This window comes from Lonchura striata, chromosome 2, assembly GCF_050655825.1.
Source record: "Lonchura striata isolate lonStrDom1 chromosome 2, ASM5065582v1, whole genome shotgun sequence".
Taxonomy (NCBI): Eukaryota; Metazoa; Chordata; class Aves; order Passeriformes; family Estrildidae; genus Lonchura; species Lonchura striata.
This window is the reverse complement of record NC_140704.1, coordinates 145,373,223-145,393,569: the sequence shown is the minus strand read 5'-3', so window position 1 is coordinate 145,393,569 and position 20,347 is coordinate 145,373,223. Positions and strand designations below refer to the sequence as shown.

At 39.1% G+C, this 20,347-nt stretch overlaps 1 protein-coding gene across 14 annotated transcripts in view; it reads left to right on the top strand.

Annotated features, from left to right (window-relative positions):
• The window catches only part of TMEM65 (transmembrane protein 65), a 100,313-nt gene that overhangs the window by 17,415 nt on the left and 62,551 nt on the right, over positions 1-20,347 (top strand). For 11 of the 14 annotated variants that reach the window (XR_014953045.1, XR_014953044.1, XM_085572531.1 and 8 more), the window contains 5 exons: positions 3,208-3,252; positions 5,302-5,369; positions 6,143-6,197; positions 7,385-7,427; positions 8,064-8,169. Coding sequence is in view for 12 of the 14 variants with exons in the window: in XM_085572531.1 (XP_085428657.1) it covers positions 3,208-3,252; positions 5,302-5,369; positions 6,143-6,197; positions 7,385-7,427; positions 8,064-8,169 (317 nt within the window). In the remaining 2 variants the exon portion in view is untranslated. Of the gene's footprint in view, positions 1-3,207; positions 3,253-5,301; positions 5,370-6,142; positions 6,198-7,384; positions 7,428-8,063; positions 8,170-9,691; positions 13,198-20,347 lie in introns of those variants that run through there. The other 3 variants (XM_021542319.3, XM_077782147.2, XM_085572537.1) reach the window with 1 other exon arrangement.

The following is a 20,347-nucleotide window of genomic DNA, read 5'->3' as shown; positions in this document are numbered from 1 at the left end:
AAGCTTTAGACCAATCTTTGGCCTGTGCAAGTAGAGCTGAGCTGGAGCAACCCTTTCCTGCAGTGAGCAGCGTGGCAGAGGCAGAGCATCAGTTCTCAGGGAAGCTGCCTTTGTGCTTTAAAACTTTGTTTGGTGCTCCAGAGGGGACAGCTTTTCCCATGAGCCTGGTCCTGCAGGTACCGTGTGACAGGCTCTGAGCCCCACTGCTCTGTGCTGGGGGGAATGAGACACTCTCCCAGGCTCTGTCCTGGCTCAGGCAGAGAGGGAGCTGCCCTGTCCAGACCATGTGCAGGGCTCACCAGCACCAGTTACTGAACTTCATCTGGAAGACTTCTCCTATCCCAGTCTCATTAATATGTGTAATCACATTTTTTTCACAGATTAATTTTTATCTTGATGGTGAGGGAAGCTGTAAGCCAGACATGCTTCCACATGAGTTTACAAGACTCTCTTTTATAAAATAATGTTCTTGCATGTGCAGTAGGAAGATGCCATTACTGGCATGAGCTCCCTATGGCTGATCAGGAGCAGTCTGGTTCTCCACAGCATGGTGCCACCGTACTGTCCCCAGTGACCTCTCTTGCAACTTATGTCCTGATAGTGTTGAGGGACTCCTTGATAAAATGCCTATTTAGCAGGAATCCCATGCTACTGAAACAGATTATGTCAATGATTAAGTAATTTTTGTTTATATTTTTAACCCCATGGTATTTCCCTCTATCTTGCACAAATTTGTCTTTCCTCTAACCTCCAAGTAGTGTCCCCCAGCCTCCCTTCTTTTAGAAATGTCCCAAGGTAGTCCTTGATGTATGTTCAGAAGGAGGAGCTTTTTAGTTATTATAACTTGGAACTCCCATTATGCCTAGATGCAAGACATTTTTATTTCTTTTTCCTTCGACCAAACACCCTTAATTCTTCCTTGTGGCACTAAGTTTCTCAAATCAAATATTCACTGGGTTTTTTTAGCTTTTTTAAATAGCTGTCTAGCTAGACTGAGTAGAATATAATCGTGTAGACTGACAGGTGCTATCAAATTTGGTTGTAGTTAAATCCAGAGAGCTGATGTCCTAGAGCTTTGTAATGTTTTGTGACAAGTTGAATAGTCTTTTGTATTCTGTATTGATACCCAAAATAGATTGAAATTATCTAATCTAACTGGCTGTCACAATCAGGGAAACTGTGAAGAGATGTCTTCCTCAGAGGTATTATGTTTCCTGGAAATTTGTTTATGTTGTTACAGTTTCTTATCACAGAAACCTTTATATGGAGACCTAGATGTAGAAGCTAGATGGGCACTGCAGCAGGGGCGGTTTCAGTGGCAGTGCCACAGGAAGCCCAGCAGCCACAGTGGTTGGTGTGAGTGCTTCCCATCAGAGCAGAAACCATGGAGGGCAGCCCTCTGTGACATCCTGTGCTTGTGTTCGGTTTGGGGTGTTTATTCTCTCCCTGGCATTCAGCAGGATGGAGCAAATGAGTTTAGGGAAGCTCCATCAGGAATGTGACAGTGTTGACTTAGGTTGCCCAGCCACCCTCAGGGCATCTGGACCTTTTGGAAACAGTGGCCTCAGCTAATCTCCATTTCGTGGTGGCTCCAGATTTTCCCCAGTGTTGTGGAAATTTATTGTCTCTGAGAAGAGCTGCCCAAAGGGCAGTACTGGTGTATACAGATAGTTCTTTCTTTGTCCGTGCTTCTGTAAAAGATCTGCTTAACCTGTGAGAAAATAAGGAGACCATATGAAAATGGGTCCTGCCCCCAATGCCATTCACCGTGAACACATACTGAAAATTTTGGTCTGAATTTTTCTTGCTGTCAATACTCAAGGCTTCAGAAGATTCACTCTCACAGGAGCTCCTTATATTTACCATGTTCCTCTTCTAGCCTGAGCTTTGAATCTGTGGATTCCTTGGCATTTTCTATGGGAGAGCAAAATAATCTTTATTTCTGTCGTATTTGGGCTAAACTTGTCCCATTTGCATGGTGAGTACACCTGGTGTTTGTAGAGCTTAGGTCATGTTTATATTGGGCAGAGGGAGGAAGCACCTCTTCAGTAACTGCTTGAGCTTGAAAGTGTTAAAGACCTTCAATTAGTAAAATTATTTTGGAAGTCAGTGTCCTGGTTGGCTAAATAGTGGTATTATGATCTAATATTTTTTCTTCAAAGATACTTTAAGTTAATGTTTTCATTTCTTCCTTAAAATAGCTTTGAATATAAGAGTGCCTTGGATGCAAGAATACTCACTCCGATCTGCAGTGCTGAGACATAGGCTCAAATTAATCACACTCTGTGTTTGCAGCATTGTCTTTCCATGTACTTGTCTTCCCAAGTAAAATTTGAATACTCGAGTATTGTAGGTTCCACATTTTACCATTCTTAACCTTTGTCTGTAGAAGTTACCTCAGCAGAAGTATGGCAACAACTTGTCATAATATTGGAAAATATTTGAGGAATTATTTTTTTCTGTTTTCAAAAGGAGGTCTTGTGCATTTTTTAATGTAGATACTGAGTATAAGAAAAACCTAAAAAAGTAGCTAGGTTTTTTCCCTTGCTGCTGTTAAACGAGTAACTTGCTGTTGCAGAAGCCCAGCATCTCTGGTCACAACTGCGTTAGTTTCTTGTAGAGAAAGTACTCTGTCAGGCTCAGGAGTGATGTCCTGGTCCTTGCAAAGTCTCATTGATTTGACTCTAGAATACCTGAAACATGTGCCAAATGACCAAACTTAATCTGCTGATACCAAAATCAGTGGTCTCTATTTTTCTTTAACTGTTATATTGCTATGAAAATTACCTTTTGTGAGAATAAAAAAGGTAGAATTTGTTTTGCAGACTCTCTGGAGGAAACAAGGTTCTCTGCTGCATGTTTAGAGGACCTCTAAAAAATAACATGCAATTATCTGTAGAAGATTTGATTTTTCTAATTTTAGTGTGGTTTTGTAATTTTCTAATTAAGATGGCTGTTGGACTGTTTCTGAAGTATGCTGTTACTTTGCATAATCACTTATACTAGTGTAAGCTTGTAATATTTTAATACCATGTTAACTTTTGTAAAAATAATAAAAATCTAGGTGTGAAGTATTTTTCTTTCCATTTGAAAGCTGTTAAGTAACATAACTGCTTTTTTGCCTGCTAGAAATTTGGTAAAGACTTGATAATGAACTGAATTTGTGATGAAGCAGCTAACTTTCTCATTTCATTTTGACTTCTCTAGAGAAGTTGGAGGTTGCACCACCATCTCCAGGACAACTGAGACATGGTAAAAGAAGAATGTTTGTTGACTGTGGTTCTGTATTTGTGCAGTCTCTCTCTGAATTGGCTTCATCTGTGTTCCACAAGTGCTGGTCTGTCCTCATCCCTGTTGTATGGAGTAAAAGAAAACCAAAGCAAGCACCAACACTCACCCTGCTGCCTTTGTTTCATAACACCTCGGCTGGAGAATGTGCAACGCTTAGAGAAAGTAGGACAGAAAGCCCAAATGAGAGCACACAGTTCAAAGCCAGCAGCAGACATTGTTTTTCTAAGCCAGGCAATGTTGGTGCTGCAGTGCCTTGTGGAGGTTTTGTGTTTTAAAAGGACTGAGAAGTGGTATAAAACTGCAGAGAAATTGGAAACAGATTATGCATTTATAATACCATATATAATATAATCAAATTCTGATTTTGTTTCCAAATTAGCATGTTTTTGTGGTTTTGTACTCTGCACTGAGCAAATTTATTTAAGCAAACATTTTCCTTTTCTAAATATCTACTTTTTTTTTCTAATTTGTTCCCCCCCTTGTCCCTGGAGTTCTGTTTGCTCCATGAATTCCAAAATAATGTGCATTTCAACAAGAATTTGAGGTGTCAGTTAGCTCCAGTACACACATTTTGAAAATACTGGGCATATCTGTGTGCTTGTTTTGTTATTTACGTTTTGGTGGGTTTATCCTGTGATAGTTTAAAAATAATTGGAAAGTTTTGTAGGTTTTGTGCTGTAGTCTTTTGCCTGTGCACTTTAGAAAATAGGTGTGTTCTCACAAAGTAGTTTACAGATGACCATTCATGTTCTAGTACCTAAGCATGAAAGATCTTGAATGTGGCTTTGGATGTTTTGTGTGGTCATGGATTCATACTGCCTGCAGAAAGGAATCCCAAAAGGTACTGGTACCAGTTTCTTTTCACATGACTGTGAGGTTCATGTACTCTTCTTTTGTCCCTCTTCCTAGGTTTGCATCTCTTTAAGTTTATAAAATGTAAAAATTATAGTCCAACATGAAGTGAAAAAAATACCCCAAACTCCAACCAAATCGAAAAGGAATGCTGCATCTTAAATGTTAAAAAAATGAAAAATTTAAACTTTCAGCTGTATTGTTGTCATGTAGTCTGTCCTCATGCTGTATTTAGTCTTATGAGGTGAGCACCTTGAAACTCAACTGGAGACAACGCTGTGCAAATTTAATCCCAACTCCATCAAAAGCTTACAGGCAAAAACCTGAGAAAGAAAATGAAGCAGTACAAAAAGGAATGATACTGTAGCACAGTGCTCATTTTTAGAAATTACTCAGACCAGCATGTTCCAAGTTTCTGCAACAGAAAATATTTTCAGAAAGGATTTAATGGGTTTTAGAAGTAAAAAAGAAGAAAGTACGTGAAACAAAAGGTGAAGCTTGGTTTCTCAAGCAATGTATTAAGAAGCAGCTACAAGTCTAACTTGCACTGAGGATAATGCACAAACAAAATCAAGATACAATTCATAATTTAAATTGTGATATAATTAACAGTATATGACACCCTAGTGAAACCCACCTTAGCATTTGCAGATTTGGCTGAAGGAGTTTTGACAAGAATTGTTTATCTCTAAACAGTGCTTTTAAATATGAAATTTTAGGGATGTGTGAAGAAGATGGAGCTCTTGCACAGAAATAGCAAGGGACTTGCAGGACAGGGCCTTTCTCTTGTGAGACAGTTTGATGATCTTCAATGATACTGCCACATCACTGTAAGGTCTGTAAATAATACCAGAGTTTGTGTAGTTTTAAGTATTTCTCTTATGCATTAGTAGGCATAAGTGGCTTCCATCTGAAATTGTACAAGTATTTTCAAAGTAGGTTGTTTAGCTGGTCCTTCACAAGCCATTAGTAACATTTCTGTGTAGCAAAGGGTTTTACCACACCTGCCAGCAACAAAAAGGTGACCAGTAGGAAAGGAATTATGTGTATTTTGGCTTTGTTTCTCTTAAAAGCAATATTAGACATTTCAGTTGTTCCTGTGCACTAGTGAACTCTCTTATAAATATTTATTTTTTCTTTGTTACTTATTTCTTTTAGTGTTCTTCCACAATGCATTACCTTTTGTAGGGTTTGGATTTTTGGATAACGCAATTATGATTGCTGCGGTAAGTTCACTGTTTAATTCCTTGAACAAATCTGTAAGATTCATATTTTTCAAGAGAACAGAATAGAATGGCCTATGAGGTCTAGTCTAGAAAGTCCCCTGCTTAGGACCTTCTCAGGGTCTCTAGTCTAACCTCCTGCTCAAAGCAGAGCCAGCTGTAAGACGAGACCAAGTTGTTGATGGTTTTGTCCTGAGGGATTTGAGAAATCCAAGGGCAGCCTGTCTGAGCAACCTGTTCCAATGCCCAGCTGTCCTCAGGATGGAAAATGATTTGCTGTATCCAACTGGAACATGTCTTGTTTTAGTTTATGCACATTGTCTCTCATCTTTCCACCATGTACTGATGTCTCAGTGTAGACCATGTGGCTTTGTTTCTTCAGCTGAAAACATAAGGAGCTGTAATACTGTGTTTTATTTGTTCGCTCAGTATTTGTAGAAGTTTTTGTTCAGAGCTCTACATTGAGCTAAGAATTGCAGTGGGGAAGATGCTATGCAGGGATATGCAGGGTTGTAGGTTTGTCTGCCAGCTGCCTGGTACAAGTATGAAATATGTAAAAATGAAATATTGAAAGATTTTCAGAATTAGGCCCTTGCTTTAGGGGGGAATATATGCCAGGAAGATAAGATCTCTGTGATCTAATAGAAAAAAAAAGTCCATTTATCCTTCCACTTTTAACATATACAAGCAATAAACAATACTTCTGTCAGTTGTAACAGTATAATTTATTTTAACTCCAAATCCCTCAAATAATGAGAAAACTGTTTATTTTTCAGGGAACCCAGATAGAATTGTCAATTGGAGTTGTCTTAGGAATTTCAACTATGGCAGGCAAGTATTAAAGTTGCAGCACGTTTAGACTGATATGGCACATTCCTATATTTTAGGCTGAAAGTGCACAGGGCTGGAAATGGCTCTTCCTCAGTCTTGCAGCTGCCTTTCCTAATAAAGAAACAATCTCTGGGTGAAGCTAGGACATATTCCATTTGTAGAAATGGAATTTCAGTTAAAATAGTTTTTGAAATGCTTGTTTTGATTTCAACCTAGTAATTAAAATCCTGGGGCAGTTGGGAAAGTGTATTTACGTTTCTGTAATGGAACTGCTCTAAATTCCCCAGGGCCCACTGTCAATATATGTGGATATATGTATTTGTACCTTGCTGTGTGCTTGCAGTGCTAAGGGGAGATCAGTGTTGGTGTCTTTTTACTGCACTTCTTGGTGGCTCCTCTGCCTTGGTGAGATACCACTGGAAGGCCAAGCAGCCACCCTGCTCCTGCACTGGGGCAAAACTGATAAGCTCTGCTCGACAGCTTTGGTGCTTCTGCAGTGTCAGGGGTGCTCATGGATCCACCAGCTGCAGGTGCAGCATTGCTCAAAAGCACAAGGAGGGAGAGCTTAACTGAAAATGTTACAGCAGAGTGAGTCAAAGATTTGGAAATTTGCAGGCCTTGGTTCAATGTGAGATAGTCACAGAGAAGCTTATCTTACTAAGGTCTGCTGTGAAATCTTGCATTTTGTGTGTAACTTTGTTCACTTGTGTGCAGTATTTCTTCTTAAATTGACACAGTTCATGTATATATTGACATGTTTATCAAAGCTGCATACCTGAGTGACAGCTCCTTCTATTTCCAGTGCTCCTCTGCCTCTTCAGGCACTGGGAAGGCCTTTCTTGGTGTCCAGCATTAGCTGCATGGAGCTGACAATCATGTGCAGCTGTTCTTAACTCTGATCTCAAAAGTTATGTTGATTTCTAGGTGTCAGTGTTGTCATTTTGTATTTGTCAAGCTTTCTCCGTGTAAATTGAGAAAAACAGTTGCACCTCTTACTAATTCTAGTATGCTGCTGTTATTAAACTGTAATAAGGTCAGAATAAAAACACTAAAATATAAGGAACTTAAGTCTAGTCTTTAATTCTATGTAAATTGAGAGTAAGTGAGGGTCACTGGAGGGTGGGAGCTGCTTGTTTTTTTTTTTTAGCTAAAATAATACCTTTTTTTTTTTCTCTTCCTCCCTCCAGCTGCAGCTTTAGGAAACCTTGTTTCAGATTTAGCTGGACTGGGGTATGTATGAACTTGTGTCAATAATATTAAGTGCATTCATTGAGATGCAAAGTGGAAATTTTTTTTTTTTTTTTAATATAGCTCTGCCTAATATACCATCTCAGGTAGTTATCCCCAGATCTGAAGAGATTTCCTTCTCCTCAGCTAAAGCAGTATCTCTGCAATGTCTTCAGGTCTAGGCATATCTATTTCTGATAAAAACAGATACAGCTTCTTTTACTTTTCCAAGGAATTCCTGCATAACTGCTGAAAGTAAAGCTGTTTGTTATGCCTTTTTTCCCCTCTTTACCTCTGTTTTGTTTTCTGCAAATTACAAGGCTTGCCACTAACTGCTCTGTGTGTGACCTTTCCTCCAGTAAAGGTTATTTATAAAGCTCTGCAAAATTGCATTAACACCAGTTGTGTTATACTGCATAAGGTTTTTTGGAAATATTGTATATTAAATCAGCAAGATAATTAATTACATTGAAAAATGTAATTTAGTAGTCTGAACTCTGTCCCATAGTTTTCTCTCAATCACTTTATTGGTATGCTGAAGGGAAAGCTCTGGGTTTTTGTGTTCATATATTTCAAAACCCTCACTAGGAGATACTGTGTGATTCAAAAATGTTTGTTCTTGTTTTCTTGTTCTTCCAGTCTTGCAGGTTATGTGGAAGCTTTGGCTTCCCGGCTGGGTCTGTCAATCCCTGACCTGACACCCAAACAAGCTGACATGTGGCAGACCCGTCTCAGTGCACACTTGGTGAGTATCCTGTGGGCAGCACTGCTGGTGTGGAGCTTTTTGTATTTAAACTAACTGATAAATGCTTTTTGTCACTTTTTCCATTTATTCCTTAATGGCCACCAATTTAGTCCATGTTCCCCAGAGGTTTTAGTCTTGAACCCATGTCAGGGTAGAAGCAAGAGATTGGAGTTTTTTGAGCTTCAGTGGGTTTTTTGTATGCAACCAGCCCCAAGTGACATGGATAATCTCTGCCATGACTTTGTGTATGCTGTGCAGATACCTGGGTTGAGCTCTGGCTGTGGTGATAAGATAATTTACTTGGAAGTTATGACCACTTAGTAGTTTGCTCCTATACATTTTGCCAAGTACTTGCTATTCATATACCTGTGCTGATTTGTACTAATTTCAAATATTCTATAATTAACTTGGAGAAGAAATCACCTTTTCTCTGGCCAAACTTTTAGCATTTGAATTAATATTCACTGCCTGTGTTTACAGTTACAGGACACTCACCTTGCAGATGCATTTTCAGGATGATTACTTACTTAACATTTAAATATTTGAAGTGGTCCCACTTCAGTAGTGAGAGCAATGATTCAATAAATATATTATCAGAAACTGAGGAAAGAAACAGGTACTTCACTTTGCCAGAATGAGCCTTCATTGGAAAAAATACTTTAGTGGATTTAAGGGAAAAGAAATAGCACTTACTGAGGAAAAGTTAGGGTAGAAAAAGTCAGGTTTTAGCAGTGATATCAAAGCACAGAGCAATGAAGTGTTGGCATGTTCTCAGGGGGTTGCCCCATATTCTAAGAGTCTTCTCAGTAAAAGCTGAGCCTATGGCAAAACCCTGTTATTGCACTCTATTCATATTCTTTTTCTGTGAAAATACTTCTGTGCACCTTTTTCTGTATGATAGCGTTTTGCCTTTTTTACCTGCTGTCTCAAGTTTTTCAACACTATCTACCTGCTGCTATTGATGTGGTTTGGAGGCTGCTTGTCTTATTTTATTTCCTCTCCTCTTGACTTCTACATTCAGGTCAACTGAAATGTTTTCCAGTTTTTGTTGGTTTTGCCTTGTGCCTTTGAAAGCCATCATGTTTGCAAGGAGCCACTCATTCCTTTGGTGATTTGCAGTACCAGATACAAGCAGATGCATTCATAATTGCACCTAAAATGTGTTTAGGTGTTGTTTGGTAGTTTGTTGTTTTGGGTTTTTTTTCATTTCATTTTCTGTCTTCTTGGCCATTCTGCTAATCCTTCGGAATGTTTGTTTCCTCCCTTACCAGCTGTGCAGCTCTTCATGAACATTGCCCACCTTCTTCTTCAGAATTGTCTTTTATCACAGCAAACACTGTTTCTAACCTTGTCATATCTGCCTCTCCTTCATAGACTGAGTTTCTAGTCTGCATGCTAAGAAAAATTTGATTCCCAGCTGAAAACTAGAACAAGGGTTGTGTGTCCCTGGTTGTGGTGGTACATGGGGAATGAGTAATAATGAATCAGTGAAAAACTTATTTTTTTCCCCCTCTTTCTTTAGGGTAAAGCTATTGGAGTGACCATTGGCTGCATTTTAGGAATGTTTCCTTTGTTGTTCTTTGGCGAGGAGGAAGAAAAACTGGAAGAAAAATAATAATCTTTTTACAAGACATATACAAATGTAAACTACTGTACCTCAATTATTCAATTATGCCGTCAATATTTAGGAATTAACAGACAGTAAAAAATGTATAGACTTGGGAACAAAACCTTCAGCATGTCATTTTATGGAAACACTAATTTATTGTGGCCTTGTTGTGTTCAGTACTTCTTTTTATAAGATATCATCTAACTTTTTATTTAATTGTAAATTTTTGAAGTGTTTTCACTTATGGCAAGATGTTTACCACTTTCCCCTTTGAACTTTAATGGATTATTACTTCCATAATCTACTATGGATGACAGTATCACTCTTCAGCTGCATATTGGTTGCTTAACAGTTGTAATTGCATGACAGAAATATCACTGGTGTTCATCAGGTCCTTCAATGCAGATTATTAAGAAGGTCAGTGATGAGTAATTTGAAGTCCCTCACTTTGCAAGGAGACTGGTTGCCCTCACCAGCCATCATTTTGCACTGTCTTAGATTAGATATTTCAGTGATCTTTGACAGTATAGTTTCATTTTTTTCACAATTCTGACCTAAGTGTCTCTGAATTGTCTTCTGAGATGATCATGTTGATGCTTTGACAAGGTAAGTGTTTCCAGTGTAGGCTCTCTACCAAGTCCATTTTTAAAGTGGTGTTTTAACACCTTCTGTACTTCCATATCCGTGTCTCTTTTTTCCCTATCTAAACAGTGTTTTGTGAATTGAGTTGAAATATCCTTAAAATTATCTTCCTCTGGTTTGAATGTGGTATTAAAAAATTCATACCAACTGTTTCAAAACCATAAGCAACTTTTTTTATTGTTCTGCTTAATATAAGGTATGAATAGTTGATTGGGTAGATGAGGCCAGGGAACAGTTCAGGGTATGAATGAATGCTGACATTGCAAGTTTGTAATGAGTGGTTCAGTTGAAATTATAAGTGTACCATCAGTCTGGATTAGAGGACCTGATTTGATGATAATACCTTTATGTTTAAGATTCAGCCTTTGCTACTTCTTTTTCCTGAGACAATTAATTTTAAAAAACCAAGCAACAAAAATAGGAGAATTGAAGCCTTTTTACTTCTTTTTACTTTTATTTTTGTAGTCTTACTTGGCATATGATAGACCTGACAGTGCAGTATCATGTAACTCTGCTTTTTTATATGGTTATGAATAAAATTATGACAACTATTGAATATTCATATTTCAGGATCTTACTTGCCAATAGCATAATGCTAAACTGCTAATTGTCCCTTAGAGGAGAAGGTTTCTTACTTGTTTGAATACCATTTGGAAAAGCCACTAAAAAGTGGCACAGCCAAGGCACTTTAAAAGTTTTATTGCTGAAATTGCTAGCACTTCTGAAACCTAGAAAGAAATGTTAAAAAAAAATCAAGTCCCCTGATGATTTTTATTTGCTATAGGAAAAGTCTTTCTGTAATGTTTGTGTTTTACAAAGCTCATTGCTTATCTCATTGTTACAAATATGACTTCTCTGTTGATTTCTAGAAACCCTTTAACTGCAATACTGAAACTGACTTATTGAAGGTGGCACTTGTATCTGTTTCTTAAAAAGCAGATGTTGAAAGCTTGGAGTGAGTAGTCCTAATAGTATGTACTGTATTTTGTACATCAATCCATGAAAATCTGGATCAAGCTGTAAAACTGAACAAAAGCTCAGCCAAGCATCAGACAGAGATGCAGAGGAGTTTCGGCTTGTGCTTCAAAGGTGGAAGCTTTGTTAAAATAAAATTAAATAAAAAAACAAATAACAACAACCCCCACAACTCTAGGAAAAAAAAGGACATCAAAAAACCCCAACCCACAAAAACAATCCAGAAAGGCAATTATGCACTCTTTCACCAACAGATTGCTGCTGGTGTGCAGTACTTCAGTGCTCAGAGGTTTTTTTACTCATCCACACATTTGTCTTTTAACTTGAACTTACTTGTCTTGAACTTTTAACTTTTCGCACTTTTGTTTCTATACAAAGTTGTATGTATTTTTCACATTTTTCTTAAACTGAAGTACAAGTCAGAGCAATTTTGTATAGCTTCTTTTGTTGCTGTTTTTACAATTACTTCAACACTGTTTCCCATTACAATACTGGCATCTTGATTGGAATCTTCCAGCAGTGGCCAAATCTGTTCTTTGGCATTGTACCATCGGAACACTGTTTTCATCACTCTATTGCAGCTCATGAGAACAATTGGAAGGTTGTGCCAGCTGTCACAGTAGTATTTGTTTCATAATGGCAATAGGAAAGACTGTGTACTGTTGTTGAATAGCTTGTGCATGTAAATTGAGTACCTTTTGTTGCTGTATGTCAAACTATTGTACTGCAACCAGTGCTTTTATTGAGAATCAATGAACTAAAGTATCTTGAAAGAAGTTAATCATGTGTTGTCTTGTTAAACTGTTTAGTTGACCACAAAAATGTGACACATGGTAAGAAATATTGGGTGTTTCAGTGTGATACCATGATGAAGAAAGTGACTTCTGGGGTTTCAGTATTTTATAAAGGTGAAGAATAACTTGTGATGTGAGAGGATTAGTAGTGCTGTTGGAGGCTCAGAGAAGGTCTTTGTTGGGGCCAAGCTGCCCCCCTGAGAACAAGGTAGTTTCCTTTGGCTGCAGGATCTGCACTTGTGTGGACATGGCACTGCTTTGTATGGAATGGAAGATCTGTGCCTGATCTGTGCCCTGTCTCTCCACTAGGAGAATGGGTTTTTCTGGGTATACGGATGAAAGTAATTCCTGATGCTCTATCACACTTACTAAAAGCCTAACTGAGAAGACAGAGTCTCCTTTATTTCCTGGTATCTTCTCCCTTCTTGATAAAAGGAAAAAGAAAACACTTCAGGCTTGTTAAGAGACTTCAATATTGCTCTATTTTTTTTATTCTATCAGTTTGTCCTTTGTTAGCAGGAATTTCTTTTGCCTTAAAGGGCTGGTAGACCCAAAATTGCATTTGAAATACTGTCTTCTATTGTAATTTAAATTATAAATGTATTTTTGACTGTATGTTATCTCTAGGAACAAGGAACATGCATCTGATAATAGGGTTACCCAAATCTTCTTGCCAGTATTTTCTCATACATGTACTTTTACATAAATTATTTGAATTCAGACAACATATTTTGTATTGTCTTTAATTAAATTGTTGAACTTTCTGTAAACTTTTGTACTACAGCAAAGCTGTTCTGTGTTTCTTTATTAGACCAGATGCTGGAGGGGAAATATTAATATCCTGTGGGTATTCAGCCTCAGTTATACAAAACAGGAATTTATTATGTTTAAGTTATAAGTAAGTGGTCCTTTGTCACTGTCATAGGAAATACCACTATGGAGTGGTACTCCTGTCTCTTCATGCTCAGAAGAGAGCAATTTAAATAATTAAAATATTTGCATGGTAAACTGGTGGTGTTTGTGATTAATATTAATCAGAAGTTCACTTGCACTTGAACTTTTGGAATTAACTGCAGTTTTTGTATGTAAACTAAACCTTTTTGAACTTTCCTGGACTTTGGAGTTCCTCAATTTTTTTTTTACTCGTTGGTTAGTCCTTTTTGTGGATGTCTGTGCAAGAAGTGCTGTGAGTAAAACATCTGTAGTGTAAAAATGCTCTCATTTAATTTTGAGAATCTGTACAGGCTGACTATTGTTTTACTCCATTGTGGTGTTTTGTGTAGTTGAACTTCATTCCTGCTGTTCAGAGAGACTGTCACACTTCTATCTGACATTTCCTCTTCTTGGTCTGATGTTTTACATGGTCAATGACAAGCTGACAGAGCAGCAGTATATAAACTGAAGGCCTTAATAGAGTATGGAGGAATTATCACCCTGCTCTAAGAGTCTTATGCCTCTGGAATTTTTCAATGCCTTTATTAGATGTTTGTTAAGGCTATTCCCTTGTCTCAGTGTTCAGGACCCTTGGCATCCAGTGTTGCTTCAAAATAGTGTTGGGGCAGGGCAGGGGCTGTGGGCTGAGGGCTTGGGCAAACTTGAGATTCTGAAGCCAGGCAAGATAAATGCAGAATGAATTTTTTTATTTTGTGTTGGAAGACAGCTGTGTGTGTTAGCATGCTGATGTAGAATTTCTGTAAGTAGATGATGCCAAGGTAAGGCCTTTGGCAGGCAGGAAACAGTTCTGACTTAACGGTCTTCAACTGAGTGGCAGACACTATGTGAGCCAATGGCTTGAAGAACTAAATGCAGCTTCACAGTTATGAGTTACTCCTTCTGTGTATGTGTGCAAAGATTAAGTTGCTGTAAAATACCAAAACTGAGACCTTAAATTAATGCATTTTGTGTCTGTTTGGTGTTCTCTTCTTGATACTGTGCTTATCAGAGTGTCTTGTTTTTGTCTGTTGGTATGAAAAGGACCTTATGGTTTTGCCTGAAGAGCTTAAGCACTTCCAAACATGTGAGTATTGATTTATCTGTTAGAAAGTAGAGTATCTTGTTGTGGAATATGAAGAGTCCTGAGTGGGACCATTCACTGTTTAGAAAACTTGGATCGAAACAGTGAGATTTGTCATATGGGACCTACTGCTGTGATTCCTGTTGAGAAGAGGTTTCCACTGAGCAATACCATGGATTGGTAGAACAATAACAGGGAGTGCTACCTTGTCTTTGCACAGCCGTGCTGCTTGGGTTTGGTAGGGTGGTCTGTTTGCACTGTTGTTTCTTTATAGTTTTGTCAAAATGACTTGTCACTTCCAGCTAATAACAAGGAAAGTGAGGAGAATGAGATTCTTCTCTGTCATTTTCCCTACATGTGGATGCAAAGGGGTCTTATTAAAAGAGGGGAAAGAAAATATGGTTTTCATTCATGGTACTTTCAAGCGCTCTGTGCCTTGAGAGCGCTTTTGACATGCTGGAACATTGGAAGATTCCAAAGGGCTGGTGAGGTTTCCCTCCCCAAGACTGGCTTCTCTGCTCATCTCAGCTATTGAATCATGGAGGGAACCATCAAAGGAAAAGAGATAAAAAGGGACAGGGGTCCTTGAACAGGAAGAGAAGAATGTTTACAGGTGATTTACCTTTGCAATACAAGTGGCAAGCTACCAAAGACCACACCAAAAGCCAGTTGAATATTAAAAGCGGAACAAACTCTTTCAGGTAGGCTTTCATGAAGATCTGTGACTGTTTTCTTTCTCTGCATGGTTTCTGCTATTAGTTACTTGCCCCTTTTTGGGTAGGAACATTGGAGGGTATCATTTTCCTTCTACACACTGTGCTCCCTGGGAGCTGCACAATGTTCTAAGGAATGTCAGGACTGGGGAAAACTCTTCAATCAGAGCCACTGTTTATAGGAAAACATCCCATCCCTATAACAGCCCATGCTGTCTGTGATAGGTGGTCTCATCTTCATTTGTATTCCTCATTTGTATTGTAAAGGGAAGCAGACACTGGGATAGTTTCTCTGGGAAAAGAAATGTTTTTCTTGGACTGTATTCATTTGTGGCAAGGGTTATTGTGCTGACATGCTGAGGAGCAGGGCAGTCCTTCATATGACTATTAAAAAAAGAAGAGGTTCCTCCTGACCCCCCCATTGGAAACCTTAGTATCTTATAGAATAGTCCTCTCCTAATCTCTACAGTAGATGAATGACCTGGCTGTATGATTTGGCAGATTATAAAGTCCTAGGAAAGCCAGAAGGCTGTTGTATGTCATTTTTCTGTAGGTCACCAAGATGACATGTGAGGGATTTGGGTACTTGTAAACTCATTCACATGTGGATATCCTTCAGGCTTCAAGGCTCAGTTTTCATATGTTGGGGGAATTCTTGAGATGGGATTTCCCCACTTAAATGTAGGTTTTCCATGTTGAAACTGGTCTACTCCATCTGTATTACGTATCTCATGACCCCTTGTGTATGGCAGAACCAGTCCTGCAGAGTGTATTTTGTCTGATATAGATGTTGCAGTTCAGAGTGGGGTTTCTCACATGCTGAAGGCAGGAGGGTACTGGCTTACAGCCTCTGCCCCAAAAATACAGTGCTGATGTTAATTCCTACAGTCTTCTAATATTCTTTAAGCCATGGTGAATATTTGGAGTGTAATGGAGTTTCAGCCCTGCCTTTTGCCCAGGGTTTTCACAGGTTTTGATTGACCTGCCCTGTGCCATGTTGTTTTGGTCAATGAAATTATGAATTTTCTGAGATAGCTTGTTCCATTAAATGGAAGAGTTTATTTCCCCATTAAATTACTGGTTCATTGGATGGAAACTGCTGACTATTGTAAAGCAAGTCGACCTCATGAGTGAAGCAGCTTGGTAGCAAATAAGGGTGACAGGGAAACAAATTACTTCCTTAAAACTTTCCAGCAGGGAAAAGCTGCTCCTTTCTTGGTGGTTGTTCTCTCTGACACTCCGTGACAGCAGCAAATTATAATGTTTTTTGTTTTGGTTTTCATTTCAGCAGCTGTGACAAGTGACACCAATGTTCTGTGTTGCACAGCAGTGGGGATCTCTGTTGTAGATTACTTTGCATGAAAAAGGCAGTCTGCTAAATTAAACAGATAATCTGACAAAAAGGAACTTAAAGCATACATGAGGCAATGCCCACACTTTGTGCCTGTAAAACCAGAGACAAGAGGGCAAGGACAGCAACTCAGGCTGGAAAGCTTCTGCTGCCAGAAGCACTTGTTTAAGAAAGAAACAGTCTGCTGCAGGACAAGTCATAGGTGTCTTCTAACATAGCAGGGGTGTCCTCTGATAAACTCTCAGTATGCACTGTGGTTTTTGCAGATTTTATCTCACATACTCATCTAATCTTATTCTGGGTAAAGTTTGCAGGTAGTGTCCTTTAGTTGGTGATGTGATTTCTTTTGTATCCTCCACTTGTAGGAAAGTGCAGAAGGGTGTGGTAGTGCCACAGATGGTTAGAATAAAAGGTGAGGGGGTTTCTGCATTTCCTAAATATACTTTTTTCTTTGCATGGATGCTGTGGAGGTATGTGAATGTTAGAAAAAATTAAGCATCCATAGCTGTTGCTGTCCATAAAAGACTGTTGTGCTTGCACCTGGCAGCACTGTGTCAGATGTTGCAGGCATAGTGATGCTGTAGCTTTTTTACAAGCTGTGGTCTACAGCTTTGATATATTTTGCTTTCAATTGTGTGGAAGTTTCTTCCTAACCTTCATTTTTAAGTGTTCTCAGTTTGCTGCTTTGAATTAGTACTCCTCAGTGTTTCATACTGAGTAATTCCTCCCCATGGTAAGTGTATATGCATACTGAAAAATATTCATCTCTTGAAAATATGTCCATTCTTTTAACTACACTTAGTCACTGTTGGAACATAACCACTCTTTTCTGTATATCCAATTAATCCCCTGTAGCACTGTTGTTTCTGCAAGTAAATAACCTCCATTTTTTAGTGCTTTAAAACACAGCATTAAGTACTTCAGAGACTGTCACAAGGTAGCTATAACAAATTTGAAAATCTGAGTTACTTTCACTTCTTCCTGATACTCTTGTCTGTGCAGTCAAAACTGTCAGCCTTTATGACTGCACAGAGAAATGTCCTTCATTTTCACTTGCCTTTGGCTTTCCAACCCTGATGCCTCTAAACACTCACTGTTGTTCCAAATTTATACCGTGCAATTAGATTTTATTTTGTATTTAAATGTTTGAATTTTCTCCCAACCTCTTTGAATCCTGCCACTGGCAGAGTGCAAGCAGTAATTAAGGGGAAAGTGTATTTAGTTACATATTAACATTAATATTTTGCTTTCTGTCTTCTAAATTCCAGTTATGTCAAACTGTGCTTATTCTCAGCATTACTTACCACCCGTGCAAAACCAATTTTTTGCTGGTTTTCTCCACAATCTGTGTCTCCCTCTTTTTTTTTCTCCCCATAATTTTTAAGAATTATTAAATGTTCAACCCACAAGAGCAGCCTCTGGTTTTGCTGATCTTAGTGGACCAATTTATAGAAACTGGCAGTTTTGTCACTTAATAATACTGCTGGAGGAATCTACAGTATGTCAGCTTGTCATTCAGTTTGCAGGGTAGTATTTGTCTCACTTAACTGTGGCTGTCTAGAATTTGCACATTCCTCTGAGCCATGCAGGGAGTCAGAGAGGCACCTCTGGAAGATGTTGCACTCCTGTGTTTCCAGAGAGGAATAGCCGACTAATTCTTAAGTTATGCCCCAAACTTTAGACTTGTGGGTAAGCTGAGGTAAATCCAGTGTTAGTGCTTTATGGCTTTAGAGCTGTGTGCAGTTTCTGCCTCCTCAGGACCTGTGCTCAGACAGTGGGGCTGAGTTTGAAGATTTGCTGGCCAGTCTGAATCCTGGGAGAAGATGAGCCAGCAAAGTCTCTTGCACTTCTGAATCACAGGGGTGACCCAGCCCATTGAAATGGGCATTTGCAGATGTGATGGATACCTCCTGGGGCTGTCCCACATTAATTTCTTTGACTCCTGGGACTCTTGGCTGTATGACAGTTTTGATACATGGCTTTTAGGGTCTAGAAGATGAGTGACTCTTGCAATCAGTGTAAGTGTAGAGAAGAATAATAGTGGTGGATGAGAATTCATTTTAACATGACTGTACTCCAGACTTGGAGTAAACCCAAAGCTACAATAAAGTCTTTCTCCTTTAGGACTAAACACTACTAAATTAAAAATAAAGATGCTGGTTTAGGTTGTGGTGTGGGATTGTCAGAGTGGCATTTTTATTGGCAGAAAATAAAAGGGCTGCTGTCCTTCACTGGATAAAGAGGGAGACTGTTACGTTCTTGGCCTGAAAGAAATAATAGTGCCTCATCCCTATTGGAGACTTGCCTTAATGTCTTAAGTGACTTTTGGAAAAGCAGCTCAGATTCTTTGCTAAACTGCATTCACAGCCTCTAATTCTCTATTCATCTCTGGAAACTTGGCATTGCAGATTCTGGCAGTGGTATACCAGGTCTTCTAGACAGTTTGAAGCAGATTTGACAGGGCTGTCTCCAGAACACAATAGTAAATGGAAAATGTGCAAAGACTTCTGTGAAATTCAGTGAACAGACAGCAGGGCCTCTGTCCAGTGGCTGCTGGTCTGATTCTCCACAAATTTGAGAGATGCACAAATCTCTGTGGGCAGTTTGTTTGTATAAGGTGCATGATGGGTGTCTGGGAAATTGTGGAAGCTCCTTTTCCAAGAGCTACAGTCAAATATGGGCATCTGTCACAGGATGAGCACCTGTTGTGTGCATAAGACTGGGGGTAAATTTGTGCTGTGCTGAGGTCACTCCAGTTTCCTTCTTGTGATGAGCCCTTTAACTAGAGCTTAGTTGGGCCTGTAATGTCCAGGTACAGAGGTCCATAGGTACAGAGCATCTAACCAGAGTTATGGTGCATTCCTGCCCTCTGCAATGCTGTAGGTGTATTATTTGTCAATTTACTTGGGCTTTTAACACCAAAGTACATATGTAACCACTAAGGATCCAGCTGGAATCACTCAGGTGTGGAAAGTTACAGTTCAATGTCTCCCTGCAGACTGTTCTGGGTAAAAGGTTCATAGTACCTGAGGTACAGCACCAACAGCAAGAAAGGTGTGAATGTCCTTTCAGTCTAGAATATGAGGACTTATTGTGAGCACAGGATTATTTTTGACCAAGTGATAATAAAGGTTTTTCTTTAGAATGTGGAAAAAATTGTGGTTTTTTGGTCACAAGTGTGGCGGATTTTGTCGTGACACTGAGAGAGGTTTTCCATCCCTGTTGACTCAGTGTGTCCTCTGCCTGAGACACTCACTCATCCTGTCATAGTTTCAGCCTCCCTTGCTGACCTGATGTTTGGCCTCTAGTCATGTGGGTGAATAAATCTGCTGAAGAAACTCATTCATTGAGGAGCTGCTGGCAGACAGCATCCGTGGCAGCAAAGGATTTCAGCCAAGTCTGGCACCAGGAGAGATTGGGTTTGTACCAGCAACAGGGAGATGTTAATGAATTTAAAAGACAATTTGGCACTGGACACAAAACCCAACTGTCATAGCAGCACAGTGCTAAGTCCAGCTGTTCATACTGAATGCTTGGTTATGTGGAAGAGAGACCTAAATGACAGAAACTCACAACTGTGAAAAAAACAATGTGGAGTCAGTGAGGGAGGAGAGATAGGAGGAAAAGAGGAAAAGTAGCAATGAAGTCATGGTAGTTAAAATGGGATGTAAGCTTATTTGAGCAGAGATGTGATATAGATGTGAGGGATGCCTGCTGCTCTGGAGCTTTACTTAGAGTGCACAGAGTGGATGGGTCAAATAGGAAGGTGTGATAGAAAACAGTATTTGGGTGTTAAAAACTGTGCTGACAGGGGGAGGGGGAAGTGATGAGTCAGTAGGAAAGAGGACAGATAACTGAAAAAGGGATGAGAATTCACTTCTAAGAAATTGTTAGAAATAAGGAAAAAATGCTTCAAAATGTTATCAAATTAACCAACATATTAAAACCTCATGGGGATATGTGGACTGTTAGGGATATTAAGGCAGGCAGCAGGAATACACCTTGCCAGTATTCTTTGGGCTCAGATAGTGGGTGTTGAAAATCAGAAATGCTTTGGTTGAAGAGCTTGAGAGACTGCAT